Source organism: Chamaea fasciata, unplaced genomic scaffold, assembly GCF_029207755.1.
Source record: "Chamaea fasciata isolate MVZ Bird 193981 ecotype frontalis unplaced genomic scaffold, bChaFas1.0.hap1 SCAF_3, whole genome shotgun sequence".
Classification (NCBI taxonomy): domain Eukaryota; kingdom Metazoa; phylum Chordata; class Aves; order Passeriformes; family Sylviidae; genus Chamaea; species Chamaea fasciata.
This window is the reverse complement of record NW_027094088.1, coordinates 105,296,928-105,313,327: the sequence shown is the minus strand read 5'-3', so window position 1 is coordinate 105,313,327 and position 16,400 is coordinate 105,296,928. Positions and strand designations below refer to the sequence as shown.

The 16,400-nt window shown below is 35.8% G+C and overlaps 1 protein-coding gene across 1 annotated transcript in view; it reads left to right on the top strand.

The window, feature by feature from the left end:
* Nucleotides 1–371: 371 nt before the first annotated feature.
* The window catches only part of APOB (apolipoprotein B), a 36,415-nt gene continuing 20,386 nt past the window's right edge, over nucleotides 372–16,400 (top strand). Inside the window, 17 exon segments of the mRNA XM_066179999.1 lie at nucleotides 372–525; nucleotides 1,888–1,926; nucleotides 4,562–4,677; nucleotides 5,534–5,679; nucleotides 6,701–6,854; nucleotides 7,044–7,199; nucleotides 8,188–8,312; nucleotides 8,498–8,583; nucleotides 9,328–9,547; nucleotides 10,325–10,552; nucleotides 10,723–10,840; nucleotides 11,010–11,156; nucleotides 12,645–12,856; nucleotides 13,196–13,433; nucleotides 13,998–14,174; nucleotides 14,465–14,656; nucleotides 15,412–15,579. Of these exon segments, the coding sequence (XP_066036096.1) occupies nucleotides 468–525; nucleotides 1,888–1,926; nucleotides 4,562–4,677; nucleotides 5,534–5,679; nucleotides 6,701–6,854; nucleotides 7,044–7,199; nucleotides 8,188–8,312; nucleotides 8,498–8,583; nucleotides 9,328–9,547; nucleotides 10,325–10,552; nucleotides 10,723–10,840; nucleotides 11,010–11,156; nucleotides 12,645–12,856; nucleotides 13,196–13,433; nucleotides 13,998–14,174; nucleotides 14,465–14,656; nucleotides 15,412–15,579 (2,580 nt within the window). The 5' untranslated portion in view covers nucleotides 372–467.

Here is a 16,400-nt window from a genome sequence, read left to right as displayed (position 1 = left end):
ACTTGGATAGCCCTGTGTTTTTGGAGTGTTTGGATTCTTCAAATCATAGAATTCACAAAATTATAGTTTTCGGTTCTCAGAGGAGGAAGGCTGGGGAGCTAGCAGGAATACTCACTGAGCCATTGTCAATCATTTATGAACAGTCCTGACTAACTGGAGCATCCCCAGTTTACTGGAGGTTAGCTCGATGATCTTAGAGGTTTTTTCCAACCTAAATGTTTCTGTGACTATCAGTAACCAAAGCAGGGCATGGTGTGGAGCGCAGTGAGGATCTGGGACTCTCACCTTTGGACCTTTGGCAATTTGCTCTGAGCTTTCTAAACTGTTTGACTCAGCTGCTTGCTACAGACTATATAAATGGAGGTCCAAGTCAGAAGGCTCACTCTCTCCCTGAGGCAGCAGGGAAGACTTGACGAGGGAAGGAAAAAGAGGAAAAGAAAGAGCAGCAAGAGGGACTGGGGCTCACCATGGGCCCTGTGCAGCTCTTGCTGCTCTCCCTGCTGCTCAGCAGTGGTGTTCTCACACGTAAGTACTCCCTTTTATGTCAGTGCTCTTTTTACTGCTTTATTTGTAAGCCCATTAAAACAACAATATTGAAAAAAAAAATAAAAAAAACATGGCTTATAGAATTAGAAAGGTTTGGTGTGGCAAAGATATAATTTCTTTTCTTCATAAGAATGGGTAGTATAGGAGGATCCCAAGGTAGAAAAGTCATGAGTGTTGTGTGATGACTTTTGAACAGATTTAATGTATTTTGCAACTTGTAAGACATTCACTGTTTTTCTGTAGCATTGTCTTTTTAAACCCTCTTGGAGCTACTGTACCCTGGAGATACCATGCAGACTTGGCCCTGCTGTTGCTAACCTATTTTGCAGCAAGTGTGAAGAGAGAGAGCAATAAAGCAAATTGTGTTTGACAGGCAATTTAAATGCAATTTTGTATTGAAGGGACACAGTCATCAGTAAAAGAATTAGGCCAGTAAAAGGTTTTTTCCCTAAGATCAGAAAAGACAACTGGGATCAATATGATGCTATGGATTGTGGGCTATCCTTGCTTCCCAAGAAGTGGCTTTTTCGAATACAGCTCTGTAGTGTTACCTAAGGCTTCAGGGAGCTTAAGGAGAAAAGTGAGTCTAGAGGTAATTATGCAGGCCTGGTTTTATATGAAGATCTAATTCATCATATTTACATCTTTGTTGAACTAATATTCTCTTCCTGACTGACATTACACAAATATATTTCTATACAATAAACTTTGTTTCTTATTGTTATTAATAATATTATTAATTTTATTTTAATAGCAATAGAAGTATTTCTGATGATATTGTTGTTACTGTGACTGATGTTACAGTCTATTTCTATAGAGTGGTCTAGTTAGAATTTCCAGAATGAAAACTTGGAAAGAGTGCAGAGAACATTGTGAAAAATGCTGGCCTTCCTGTGTCATATCCCAAAGAATGTCATAGCATCCAATAAATGCAAAAAAATTAGTAGATTATGTTTAATTTAATTTTATTTCATTTTATTTCATTTTATTTAAATAGAGTCATATGGATCATATCTAAGACTGATTGGAGCAAATAACTCTTCTTAACTTGAATAGGCTTCCAACCAGTGTTCTTTTCCTCCAAGGAATGAACTCTGAATATTCAGAAAGGATTTATTGGCAGAGAATTTTAGTATTAACCTTCAAAGTTGTCCTTTTTTTTAAACATAGAAAAATTACAGTATAGCCATTCATCCACTTTGCAGTATTTTTGTGTAGTCAAATTGACTAAAATTAATAAGAAAAATGTGTTATATGGTACATTTCATCTTTCTTGTTTTACGGACTTTTTTGTAAATAGATTTTCCAACTTTTAATGTTGTTTGTTTGGGTTTTTTATAGAAGAAGAATTACCTGAAAGTGGAAATCCAGGGTGTTCAAGTAAGTGATTTCTTGCATTTACTTTTGTTATCTTATGTCACTATTTTAACTGCATACATCTTTCAAAGCCTGAGTTTTCCTAATCTTTTCTTCTGAAATAACTTAAATGAAAGTGATGGTAATATTCTTCAGTCCTTCTTGACATTTATTTAAGTATTCAATTATCCATTAGGCTTGGTTCGAATAATTTTAAAATGTTGCTAAGATTAGACAATCTGAAGTTAAGTTTATGAACTTGCTTAAAGTTCCCATTAAGAAACTCCTTTCCATTGGAGTTTTGGGGTTGTGTTGGGTTTGGGTTTTTTTATTTATTTCTAAATGTTCAGATGCAAATTCCTTAATCTAGAAATCCTTGGTTACCAAATGTGAAGCTTTAACAGTGAGGTTATTTACACTACACTTCAGTGTGGACTGAATCTCACATTTTATTTACCCTTCACAGCTGCTGCTAAGCCCAAGAATTGCACTGAGATATCTAACTAAATACCTGTAGAATAAATCATCAACTCTGTCAGCAAGGACAGCAATTTCTTTAAACAAGCCAAGAGTCAGGAAATGCTGACTTTATCCACTATCTTTGTAATGAACTCTGACTGGCCCTGACTGCTCAATTAGATACATAATGTTCCACCACAGGGTCAAAGTACTGAATGAATTGTTTTGTTCTTAGTCTTCAGGGTTTTGTTTTCCCTTTCTTGGGTGTTTTAGCACCATCTCCAGGCAATTTGGTTTACTTCAGATGCCTGAACCATCTCAAAGACTGTTTGGCTTCATTGCCAATTTCTTGTTTATTTTTTGATAGAATTACTTATTTGTATTTCTAAGCTTATAATTTCTCTATTCCTTTTTCATTGATTTCTGTTTAAAAGTATGATATGAAGCAATAATTTTCACTTTAGCAATGTAGATACCGGTGTTGCAAATTTTTCTGAGTACAGTTATAGACCAGGATAGCCAAAAGTAACAAGGTTAGTGATGAATCTTTTAATAGCAGCTAATTTTAGGGTTAAATAGATAATTTAATTAAGTTTTCAAATGTTTTTGAGATTCTGATTAATTTATGACAGTTAGTTATTATTGCAATAATTCTGTTTAGCAATTACATTAAAATAATCTCAGCTAAAACATTATTAAAGTATGTAAAGCTTATAAACTCGATAGTGCAATGAGGAAATAAGAGATTTATAGTACTAATTTGTTGTCTTCCCTGTGTATGAAATGGTGTGACATGAAGGGCAATGCTAACATTGCCATTGGCTTCTGACATGACAAAGCTTTGATGAAAGAACAGTAAACTACATTCCTGCAGGCATAGGCAGGCAACGTCATACAGATTTCATGGTGAGCATGTGGGTTTACACCAGGATTACCTATCTTTGATTTTTTCTATAAAAATAGATCAGGACTGTATATGGTCAAGCAATCACAAATAAGAAGAGAGGAGCAATTTAGGAAATTGTCTTTCATTCAGGATCACTACAGAATCAGTTTCAGTGAGTTACTCAGTCTAAACCAAAGGAACAGTAATTTCTGCTTCAGATTGATCTAGACTGCTCTAACACAGACACTTCAGGTGCCTGATCATCATCTGTAGTTTAAAACAATGCCTGCAGTTTTAGTGGGAGTGAATTGTGATTGAGGATATTGTTTAGCCTACGTTACTCATTCCAGACAATAAAGGAATAACTTATATCCCTGTCTTTGACATGGAGACTATTTTTTTTCTCTGTATTTCTATTACCACGTTCATTCCTGCTTGTAGGGTTTAAAATTACAGATGATTGGGTCTGAGAGCAACTGGGAGAGGTTAAATACAGGTGAAATTCATTATTTTGAGGAAGCCTATTAGGTTTTGGGGCTTGTTTTGATAGAAAGAGAAACACCCCTGGAAACAGGCTATCCTGCAATAGTCTTAGTAAAAATTTAGTTCTTTTCCCTTGTTCTGGATGTTCGTCATGTAACAAAAGCTTATGTCCATTAAAAATGATCTACCCTAGTAAAATTTTATGATCTAATAAGTGAATTAGATTAAATCATATTTCAGAGAGTACGGTGCAGAAAAATCCTTCATAAATTCAGGTGAAATTGTATTGAGGAATGGCAGTTTTGGTGCTCTGTCTATTTCTATGTTGTTTTGCTTTCAGTCTCAGTCATGTGACTGGTAATTTGCTCCTTGTATTAGCATGATTGAAATGTATTTTATGATGGAAAAATCTGAGATGAAAGGAATCTTTTTATTATCAATTTGAAAATTACAATTCAATTGGCTCAATTTAGAAGCCATAGGGTAGTTTTTAACACAGTTAAAATTTCTCAGTTTTCTCATTTGATTTTTGGGCGTGATTTGAAGGACAGGTGGGGTCCCACTGTCAGATACCATCTAAGCAGTGGACCCCAAAACTTACGCTGCTCCCACAGGTTTTATCCTATGCTTCAGAAAGTATCCAACTGACATGAAGGCATCACTTCTCTGTCTGAAAGATATGCTGTAAAAGGAAATAGTGAGAGCGTGGGTCTTCAGGCTTCCTTTTTCTGACATTTATTTTAGTTTAACAACACTAAAGGATGCACTGTAAGGATTACATATGTATATCCGACCCAGGTCATAAAACCACTCTCATTTTCCCAATTGCAGAGGATGCCACCAGATTTAAACCCCTCAGAAAATATGTTTACTCATATGAAGCAGAGACATCAAGTGGGATCACAGGAACAGCAGATTCTCGAAGTGGTTCAAAGATCACTTGCAAGGTAGGCAAAGAGGAGTAAATACTCCCAGATGAGGACTGTGCACTTAACAACATGGGACCTGGCAGCTGGGGAGCATCTTTCAATGGTTTTCCAAACAAGATCATCCTTTTGAAGGGCACATATTGAGAATCATAAAGACTAAGCCCTCCCTGTTCTAGGCAGAGGGCACTGAGGATGGCAGAAGTCCTTCATACCTCTGTGCTCGTGCATTTCAATCCCAGTCTGGCTGTACTTTTACATGAGAAAGGGGCAAGACCTGATACTTCAGTTTTCCTTAGCTCCCAGGCTCAGTCTACCTATGTCCATCAAACATTCTAGGAGTTGAATTAAAAGAACTCGATGCCATGAAGATCACATGAGAGCCTGCTGATGGTGACTCAAGACAACACCAGGCCTGTAGGAGTAAAAGGTCCCATGGGCCATTTAACTACCCAGTGTCACCTTGTCTTGCCCAAAACCTTCTCATCGTGATGTCAGTTTTGAGAGGTTTTTGTTCCTGAAATGCAGTAACTGGGGAAAATATTTTTTATTTAGCACATACTGTTCTGATAGAGTTTAAACACATTGATCAGGGTAATGACTCAAGTTTTCACACAGTCCTAATACTCAAAATTCTCAGAAACTACGCTGGTCATTTAGTATGATCCATGCTATTAGCCAAGCAAGTACTTGCCCTCTTATCTCCTCTGTGGAATTACCTTAAGCAATTTAAAGCACTTTGGAGTCTCTCCCAAGAGCTGGTGGCAGGGTGATCCTCACATTTTACAAAACCCAAGGAATTTTCAAAGTAGTAGCAGAGTGATCCTGGAAATGTGATAATGCTAAAAAGAATAACATATAATATTTGTGTTTTCAGGTTGAACTTGAGGTACCCCAGCTATGCCGCTTCGTCCTGAGGACAATGCATTGCTCCCTGAGAGAGACATTTGGTGCTGACACCGAAGGAAAGGCTATTCTGAAAAAGTCCAAGAACTCTGAGGACTTTGCAAGTGCCATGTCCAAGTAAGCAATATCAATTATCATCAATACTTGGGACCTTTACATGGAACAGGCTGCAGTGTAAACAGTCCACCCTGATTATGTATTTCTAGGCATGGAACACATTTCATGATGACATGGTAGATTTATAAGCTGGTTCCACAGCAAAACTTCCCCTGATACACTTTAGAGTTAACATAGTTTTCAGTTGCCAGTAGGGAAGGGGAATTTACATACAACATCTTCACCAGGAATGGTTTCTTCATTTCTGTCGTCTACATCAGGAAGTTGTTGGGTAGTCCCCCAAAAGATTATTGCAAGTGTAATTGTTGTTCCTTCTTGTAAGCACATTCTCAAACGTCTGCACTCAGCCGGTTTAAGATAATTTTCCTTTGCTAACAGACTGTGCAATAGAAAGGCATTTGAGACTGAAGTCCAGATTTCCAATCCCAATCTCTAATGGCCTGTTTAACTAACCTTTTCCTTACTTATCTGCTTTTGTTACTAATTTTTTTTACTCCCTCCACCCAGCAAGTCTCTAGTGCTTGTCAGTGCATATTTTAGTCATGCACCTCCATGCTTCTTTCAGTGACTCGGTAGTAATCTCACAAGCTATAGATCTAAAACAACTTGAGACAGTGTTAAAATATGTTTTACAGAAAACAATTAAGGTTTTATTTAAAGACTCCGACTAGTAGAGAATCCTTCCCATCATTTTGTAGCCTATTGCAGTAGTTAATAATTACCTCATTCTAAAAACTTATTTATCTCCTCTCCGAATTTATGCAATTCCAACTTTCAGCCATTGCTCTTGGTATTTGCTTGCCCTTGAATGACGTGATCTGGTGAAATCAAAATGTCCTTGGTTAGAATTTTGCTGCTTTAGTAGTAATGCTTTCTGTTAGTAACAACAGTGAATTGTAAATAATGATAGACCAAGATAAACATGATGCTTTATCTCTAGCCCAACAGATTATTGATAACACGTTCTTCACTGTGTGGCTTTAATATGATTTCATACTAATGTTGTTTCTCTGGGGTGCAGGAATGAGCTGAAATTCAGCATTCAGGATGGAACAAAAGTCAAGCTGTATCCAGAGAAGGATGAGCCCCTGAATGTACTGAATCTCAAGAGAGGCATCATCTCAGCTCTCCTCGTGCCAACAGAAACGGTGGAAAACATAAAAACAATTCCAATGGTAGGTCTTTTGAAAGCATTCACTTTATTGTGTTTACCAATGGAAAAAAGCTCATCTAGACACCTAGATGTACTCCTGAACATCATTTTCAAAAGGCCTGGACATTCAGATCAGAAAGGGTGCCTTTCAAGTAGATCAGAAAATGTCTGACAACATTAGCAAAGGCACTGACTTCTGTCCTCTTTACAGGATACTGTGTACGGAAAGTGTGATAGTGAAGTTGAATTCAAGTCCAGAAAAGGGAATGTTGCAGAAGATATTTCAATTACCAGGTACCTGAAAGGCTGTGACAACTTCAGTCCCATCAGAGATCATGTCAGCCCTTTTGCCATTGTAAAAGGACTAGTAAGTATGACATTAAAAATTATGTAATGTAACATCTTTCACACCAGCACTTAAAATGATAAACAACCACTACCATGACTATATTTTATATTTATTTTTTGAAAACGTAGTTTTTCTGTACCCTTCCATTAGATCAGACTGCAGTATTGCTGCCTGTCAATAGAGAAAAACAGATGCAGAGGAAGTGTAATTACCTTCTTTCATGTTCTTCTCTATTTTAAAGGAGAACTTTTCATACATGGAGTTAGTACTATTGATTATTCAATAACCTATCAGAGCATAGCCAAATTTTTAGTTTTATGGGTCAAAATTTTCAAAATTGCAATTTTATCTAAAACATGTAGTCCTCTAAAGTGTGTGTGAGGCCCAGGAAGAGAGGGCTGTAGATACCCCAAAGTAAGTGATTTGACAAAATGTTCAGTCTACTTGTTAATCCACAATGATCAGATGCAGTTGTTTGCATGAATATTGTCAGATTTCTTTCTTATATGATGATATCTGTGCTTTTGGGTGTTCTAACTGAAAAAAAAATAAAAGAGGTTTTATATAATGCTAAAAACACATTTTATAATTTCTGCCCCTTCTACAGCTTTTTGTAGAAGTCTTTAAAATTTGTGTCATAAGACTGAAATTAAAGAGAACATCACAGTTTTTACAAGGGGACTGAACTATTCCAAAAATTACAAATTGGTTTTATAAAGGAGCCTTTGTTGTAGGCAGCAGGGGATCAATCATGAAGTAACTACTAACCCAAACACCTCAATAAGGCCTGAGGGAACATTTCAGTGGGATTTTTGCCTGAGAAGGGACTTAAGTCCAAAGGTTGTTACTGGCACAGTTTTGTCTTTGTGTAAGAATGATTCTAGTTATGCACCTTCATTTCCAATATGTAACTGTTAATCTTACTGTAAAACTGTGTCAGCTTTTAAAACTATGATTGCTTCCTATTCTACTCAGTCAGCTGACAGCCAAACTATTTATTTTACAGAACAGCCCATTATCTACCCTTCTGAAGAGCACTCAGTTCTGTCATTACAATATTGATGCAAAGAAAAGGCACATAAGAGATGCTGTCTGCAGTGAGAAACACCTGTTTCTGCCTTCCTCATACAAGTAGGTTGCTCACTAATTATTCTTACCCTTTATTTATAAATATCCATTTTAAATGGTGATGTATCACATTCTGCCCTGACAATTTCTAAATAGACGTTTTGTTTTTAAAAAGGCAGGAGGCCTGTCAAGACCTTGTAAAGGCACTTGGAGTCAACCAAAGCACTGAATTTTTCTTTCTTTCCTAGAAATCGCTATGGTGTCATGACAGAGGTCAACCAGACCCTGAAGCTTGAAGATACCCCAAAGATCACTAACAAAAATTTTGATGGAGGTATAGCTGCAGTTCTCAATATTAAAAATACAGAGACAAAATATAAATACAGGGACAATTATTTTTAGGAATTTTTTAATAGTGAATTAATTAAAGATGAGGGGACCAAAATAAATTAATCATTTTAAATGAAATTTTAGCAACTTCGTAAGGAAAAGTTTGAGTATAAAATGGGAAAACCTGAGAAGTTTATAAACACCACTAATTTTAAATAATCTTTTTGTTTTCATTTTAATTTTGAAATTATTCTTTATAATTGAAAATGTATAATTTGCTTGAAAAGTGATTTCAATCTTATTGGAAATTAGTTCAGTGAAACCTTTTCAGCTACCCATAATTTCTTATGCATCTTTTAGCTTCAGTGCCAAATGTAAACAATCCATTATTACTATATATTTTGTTCTGAAACATACTTTTGTGACCTGCAGTTGTTAATTCCAGTCATAAAATATTTCTTGTAATATATATTCATTAAAAGTTGAAAAGGCAAACTATGCTAATATGAGAGGCGTTATGGAATAATCTTCGTGAAAATATCAAAGAATGTATTCAAATGTTCAACTTTTGGGACAATTATATTAAATTTCATGGCATTATTTTTGTAAACTGTTCAGCTGATAAACTTCAAAAGTTATATAAAATAATGTACAGGTTTTTTATTTATACTGAATGTATGACAGAAGATAAAAATTAACATAGGTCCCTGATAAAGACATAAAGAATGCATTTTTTTCCAATTTCTAGATGCACTGGAAGAGAAAGGGCTTGCACTGGAAAGTACAGATGCCAAACTGCCTAGGCAGGGCGATGCTGTTCTGAAAACCCTGCAGGAAATACAGAAACTTACAGCCTCCCAGGGGAACCAGCAAAGAGCAAGACTATTTTACAGATTTGTTTCTGGGCTGAGAAGTTTGCATAACAGCACTCTTGGCTCCCTTGTTCCAAAGATGATGGAAACCTCAAGGTATGTTTCAGCAGTTCACAGTGCAGGAACACCACACATCAGTGCCATGGCAAAACCATGCTAATGGTTTGCTGCAATTGGTTTTAAATTGGAGGTATATTAGAGGTAAGGGGTGGCTTTCAGAAAGGTGAATGTTATGAGAACTGTACAGAGAGGGAATAAAGGAAGGGAGTGTCAAGACAACTCTGTGTGCCTGACACAATCCTTCAGATGCATTTTTATAGCCAAACGCCTTTCATGCAGCTTTGCTCAAGGACAATGACTGTAATTCCAAACTCCCAAGTGTGACATATGGAGAGCACAGTTTTGAGTGTTAGACTTCTGCAGAGATGGAAGTGCTATTGTTTTGTCTGACCCTGCCCTCCACTCCACACCCTTACTCTTTTGTCTGAGCTGGACTTGTGCCAGTTTACACACACTTTATGTCCTCCATTTGTAAAGGAGCTAGAGCCTCAGTCTGGGTCAATATATTACATGATAATACTTAAAGTTGTGGAAAGTCTGCTGTGAAAGAAAGAAAAGATATATCCATGTAATGATCATATCATTAATACTTACTTGTTCTAATTTAATTGAGTTATTAGTATAACTTGTAAAACCAAGAAGTTTCTTTTTGGTAAGAAATTGTATAATTTTCTTCCTGTCACACATAGGATCACATCATTTATATTAAAACACCTTAATAAACCTGCCATACGTTTGTTTCAAACAGTTAACATGCAGCCATAACTGCAAACAGGGAATTCATTAATAAAAAGTCATCTCTTCTCCTTTCAGCTCCATCACCGTCCAGGCCCTGGCCCAGTGTGGGACTCCAGAGTGCTATAGCGCAATCCTTCAAATCCTGAGAACTGGAAACGTGAATCCAGTCGTGGCAGACGTGGTCACATACACCCTGGGGCTGTTGCCTTCTCCAACTCCACAAAGAATACGGGAAATTCTTAACATGGCCCAGTATCTGCCGAGTAGGGCTTCATTTTATGGCTTGAGTCATTCTGTTACTAAGTAAGTAATGATAGCATGCAATTGTACAAAGTTACAGTGCTTAGAGTGTACCCTAAGAGTGTTCACTTTTGGAGGATATTTTTATTTTCATGTATTTGCTCTTTAGGGGTAAAATATAGACATTTCCCAATTTTCTCTCCTGTTTCTGATGTGCTTATCTATTTCTTTAGGTTCTATAATGAGAAAAAGATTGTGACAGAGGAAATAGCAGATGTTGCAGACTTCATGGTATCACTGCTTGGCACTGATTGTTCTGGGGAAGATGAACTCACATACCTCACACTTCGGGTATTTTTATTTCCTTCTTGCCTTATGCAGGCTATTATTATAATACTAATATTTTATTAATACTAATATTATATTAATATTAGTATTAATATTATATCACATATATTACTCTACTTCTCTTCGTGGAGAGGAAGTTTTTATCATCTATCTCTTTTTTCATCACTGCCAGGCTATTGGAAACATGGGAGCAGTAATGGAGAAAGCTAAACCCAGTGTGAAATCTTCTCTGAAGACATGTATCAGAAATGAAGCTGCATCACTTTCAGTTCAGAAAGCAGCCATCCAGGCATTCAGGAAAATGACAATTACTGAAGAGGTAAATTGGTCACAAGAACTCAGTTTACCTTGGCTGTTCACAGGAGTTACTGAATATGCAAAGCTATTCCCCTTCTTTCAATTCTGCTATCTCCCTTTCAGCTGTGTCCAGATTTTTAGAACCCCTTTAGTAAGTTTCCATACACATGTCTAGGAAAACTCCTGACTTAGTAGGTGTTGCTCTTTTGAAATGCAGTTTCTTTGTATAGATAGTCTCAGTTTAAATGGGAAGTTTGGATCTGTTCCTTTTAGTGTCTTAAATGGAGTTCTGCTTATTTAAAGGTGGTGTTAACTAGTGAATTACTCCGGTCTTAAACGTATTTAACTAAGAAAAAGGTCATGTCCCCATTTTATCCTGGCATTTTTTTGTCATTGTTAACAATACTGGGTAGATGTGTGTTTGCAGTTCAGTGACATTACAACATCCCTTACAGAATAGGTATCATTATACTCACTATGTATACTCAGTAGGTATCATTATACTCATTATATCATGATGCTCAGTATGGTGAGATAGTTTCAATATTAGAAAATTTCTTCTCTAAAAGATATACTCTTGTTTCCAGACAAGGCTTAAAATGTCTGGGAGACTGGAAACACCTGAAAATCATATCCTCAGATTCAGTTTAATGCATTTAATTTTTTAAATTATTACTTAGGTTTTAACTATTTTTTAAAATTTTCCTCCAGCAGTAGATTTTTTTCACTTTCTTTTCCTAAATTGAATGATCTTTTTTTCCAAATTTTGAGAATTTGTCTGCGCATGTGATTCCCAACAATCAAAAATCAGAATTCTTAGGTAAAAATGTAGCCTGTCTGTGTAAGATAAAAAATTAAGGTTAAAAAAAAAAAAAAAAGATAAGGGCAAAAAAAGAGGGGGAATATAAATTAAAAATATAAGAAAATAAAGGAAAAGAAAGACTATTTACATAATCATATGGTGACAGGACAAGGGGAAATGGGTTCAAATTAAAAGAGAATAGGTTTAGATTAGACATTAGAAAGAAATTCTTTACTGTGAGGGTGGTGAGGCCCTGGAACAGCTTTCTCAGAGAAGCTGTGGATGCCCCATCCCTGCAAGTGTCCAAGGCCAGATTACAGGGGGCTTTGAGCAGCCTGGTCCAGTGAAAGGTGTCCCTGCCCATGGCAGAGGAATTGGAACTACTTGGTCTTTAAGGGCCCTTCCAACACAATTCTGTGATCCTCTGATTCTCTGAAAATCAGTTTTAATAAAGCCGTAACTTCTATGATGTTTTCTAGCAAAAGAAACTTTAGCAAAAATAACTTAAAGGAAACTGCTATGATAGGCTGTAGAAATAAGGTACAAAAATAAGTATGCAGTCACTAAAGACTTGGACTCAATGGTCCTTATGAGTCCCTTCCAATTAAGAATATTCTGTGATTATTTCCCCCTATATATTCCCAAAGGAGTTTAGCAATATCCTCCATGAGCCAGTTCATCAATGCAAACCTTTCTCTATTTATATAGGACCATTCAGCACTTCTCAAAGCATTCCAAGAATTGGATGCACCCACAGAAAAACGTCTAGCATCTTATCTCCTAGTGATGAAAAATCCTTCCCCAAGTGATCTTGCAAAGATTTTGAGAGTCCTCACAAAGGAGAAGAGCGAGCAAGTGAAAAGCTTTGTTGCCTCACACATTGCCAACATCCTGGACTCTGAAGAACTGGGCATTGAAGAGTAAGTGAAATTTAGGTGTATATTGGTCTCATTGGAAGAAAAAATAGTTTTTACCATAGTTGCAGTAATAGTTATCTAGCAGTGGAGTTTTTGATTGTTTTTTCTGTTTATTTGAACAAGCACATCAGCTGAGAAAACTGTCTTTGTCAGAACAGTGCCAGATGATAGTCTTTTCCTTAAGTCTTATGTTTACTGTTAAGTATGTGCAGAGAGCTATCTATAAACAATCAGTACAACGGTATGAATGTCTGCAAGCGGAATAAAAAATCCTTTAACTAAGACTAAGTGAGTGTTTGGAATATATGCAAATCATATTTTAACTGTTATCCTCTTCCTTAGTCTAAAAAGCCGAGTTGAAGAAGCTCTGAAAGGAAATCAGCTTCCAACAGCCAAAGATTTCAGAAAATTCTCACAAAATTATCAGATTTCAAAAAGAGTTTCTGTGCCTGGAATTGACCCCATCTCTGCCAAAGTGGAAGGAAATGTGATATTTGATCCAAACAGCTATATTCCTAAGGAGACCATGCTGAAAACCACCCTGCATGCCTATGGATTCGACCCAAGCGATGTCTTTGAGGTAGAACAATTATCAAAAATGTTTGCTAGTATTCAGCTGCTTTCTTTCTCATTTCTGTTTTCTTATAACTTTCTGTGGATAATGTATTTTTTTCCAAGCCTTGGGAGAAGTCTAAAGATCACTGTGACTACAAGGGGACTTTGATTTGGTCTCAATGGGCTTTAGAGCAAGCCATCCATTATGTGATGTCACTTGCCACTGACTGGATGGACGACTTTGTTGAAGTTATTAAAGGGCTCAGGGTAAAATGAACCCATCTGTAACAAATTGACCTTGTGCTAATGAATCGTTACAGGCACACTGAAATACTCATGGTAGACTTTAAGTGAGATACAACCTATGCGTGGGTTTTTTGTTGAACCTCAACACAGATAAAATGAATTATAAGACATTATTCCATATCTTCCCTTAAGAGTTATGGGCTTCTAGGCTACACTTAAAATGCATTTTTTGCTCCCCAGAAAGTTGTACAGTAGTAAAAGTTGTAAAAGCTGTTTGTTGTAAACTTCCAAAGAAAAGGGGGCAACTGTCTCAGTTATGCATTGTCCTTTCTGTTCATTTCAGCTTGGCTTGGATGGAAAGGGATTTGAACCAACACTGGAAGCATTGTTTGGAGAGAAGGGATTTTTCCCAGACACTGCAACCAAGGCCTTGTACTGGATTGATGGCAAAGTGCCAGAGCAGGTTTCCAAGGCACTTTTTGACTATTTTGGTTACTCACAGGATGACAAGCAGGATCAGGTACAGCTCGAAAACATTCTCTGTGCAGCACTTCATTCCTATTTTTACACAGTAATTACAGCACTTACTGCTTTACTCTATACCTTCCTTCTCCTCTCTGGTGAGATAAATAGAAATTCTTAATGTTATTTATCAACAATTTTTCATAATTGTATTTGGAGGGTTTTTTGTCTGGAGAGAAATCTTTCAATTCATGTGCAGAATAGCTGACATTCACCAAGCACCTGTTCTAGATATATGACCTTACATACTCATAAAACTGTTTTATTGCTTTCTGACTGAATTTTCAGGATATCATGAAAGGAATATTACTTAACCTTGAAAAACTGATAAAAGAATTGGGCAGCAAAGAAGCTCCGGAAGGAAGAGCATATCTAAGGATCCTGGGAGAAGAACTTGGGTACATGAAACTCAATGATTTTAAACTGCTGGGAAGCTTGATTTTAAAGAGTGTTAAAACTCTTCAGACTGTTCCTGAAATGGTACGTTTCTGATGCAACAATGTGAATTATCAACTTTTTTTATCAGATTTTTTTAAGATTTAGATTATATTTAACTATTCTTTAAAAATATTTGATACCAGCATGAAAATAAAATTGTTTAAAACAAAATATACAGGGTTTTGTTGAAGGACTCTAAGAATCTATGAAGTCTCCTCAATAACCAAGTGGAGACCTCCTGGAGGATTGGTGAGGGGAAGGAAAAAGGGGAAGTTCAGATCATTTTTATTATTGAGATATCTACTGGAACAATTCCCAAAACTTTAGTACTGGCTATTAAGTTACATGACTAATTTTTTAAATTATGTAAATATGTGTTAATATTAAAAATTTCATCCTTGTCATGTTAAAAAGAAAAGATGTAGCACATTTTAGGAATATTTGGTAATATCCTTCTTTCATTGAAGTAAAATAATGCTTTGCCATTGACTTTGGGGAAGCCAGAATGTTATGTGGTATCTAACCAATTCACCTTTGTATGTGTATGTAAAGGTATATAACCTGTGTGTATCAAGGCTGGTAAAAAACCTGGTATTCATTTAAAGTTCAGATTTTGCTGACAGTCTTTAGTATACTTTTTGAAACAATGAATCTGTGGAAATTAGATTCTCTACTCCATATGAAATTAACTTTTGGATTATAGAGTTGCAATCATTCCCTGATCAGTTTGAAACATACAAAATATGCATATCCCAAAGTGTGGATTTGTTAGTGTGCTTTCCTTGTTTGACTCACAGATTGCACAGGCCATCTCAAAAGGTGTGGACAGGGATCTATTTGTCCACTACATATTCATGGACAATGAGTTTGAGCTTCCAACTGGAGCAGGTTTGCAACTGAAGTTTGCCTTGTCTGGAATAGCAACACCTGGGGCAAGAGTAGCTGTAAAGCTTCATTCAAAAAGCGTAAGTCCTAATAGTTGTCTATATTTTTTCTCCTTCTAATAATCTACATTTTCATTTATGGATAAAACTCTTAACACCAGAAGCATTTTAAAGATTGCAAATTGTTCTCAATTATAAATAACCCTAACTAAAGATCTTGGGTTAATTTGTCAATGACATTTAGATTAGATTAAGAAGTAATGCATACAATAAATTATGAATGAGATGTAATAAAATTTATAAATTTAAAGTATTTCAATCACTCTTTCAAAAATAAAACATTTTGATCTGTTTCTTTCTCTCCCTCTGCACTCAAATTGCAATGGTAGCAAATTATACGTGAATTTGTTGTTCAAGCAAAAAAGTTAACAAAAAATTTTGTTGTGGCCAATTTAAAGTGAAAAAATTTGATTAGCAGTTAAAATATATATTGAAAATTGAGTCAAGTGAAATATTTTTTCACCTGAGAGGAAACATCTTAAAATTGTAGCAAGGAAAAAGCATATGACACAAAATTAATTATCCACTTAAAAAAAAAAGTTTCTATTCCTTTTTACAGTTCTAATAACTTCATTACTCTAAGCTAGTCAACATTTGGTAAAAATTTCTTAGTAGTTTCAATTCATTTAAAATTTCAATTTTCTACCATGTACAAGATCTAAATAAAAATAAATCCTGAAATTTAGTACTTGTTGCCCTTTAGTTAGCTTCGGAATCTTTTGCAGAATTTTTCGTTCTGTCACTTCTTTTTTAATGGCCAAAGCAAAACCTTGACAATAAGCTGGTTTGTGGTTAGAGAATCTAAACGAATCTTGGATCCATTTCTTTTTTGTCAAACAGTT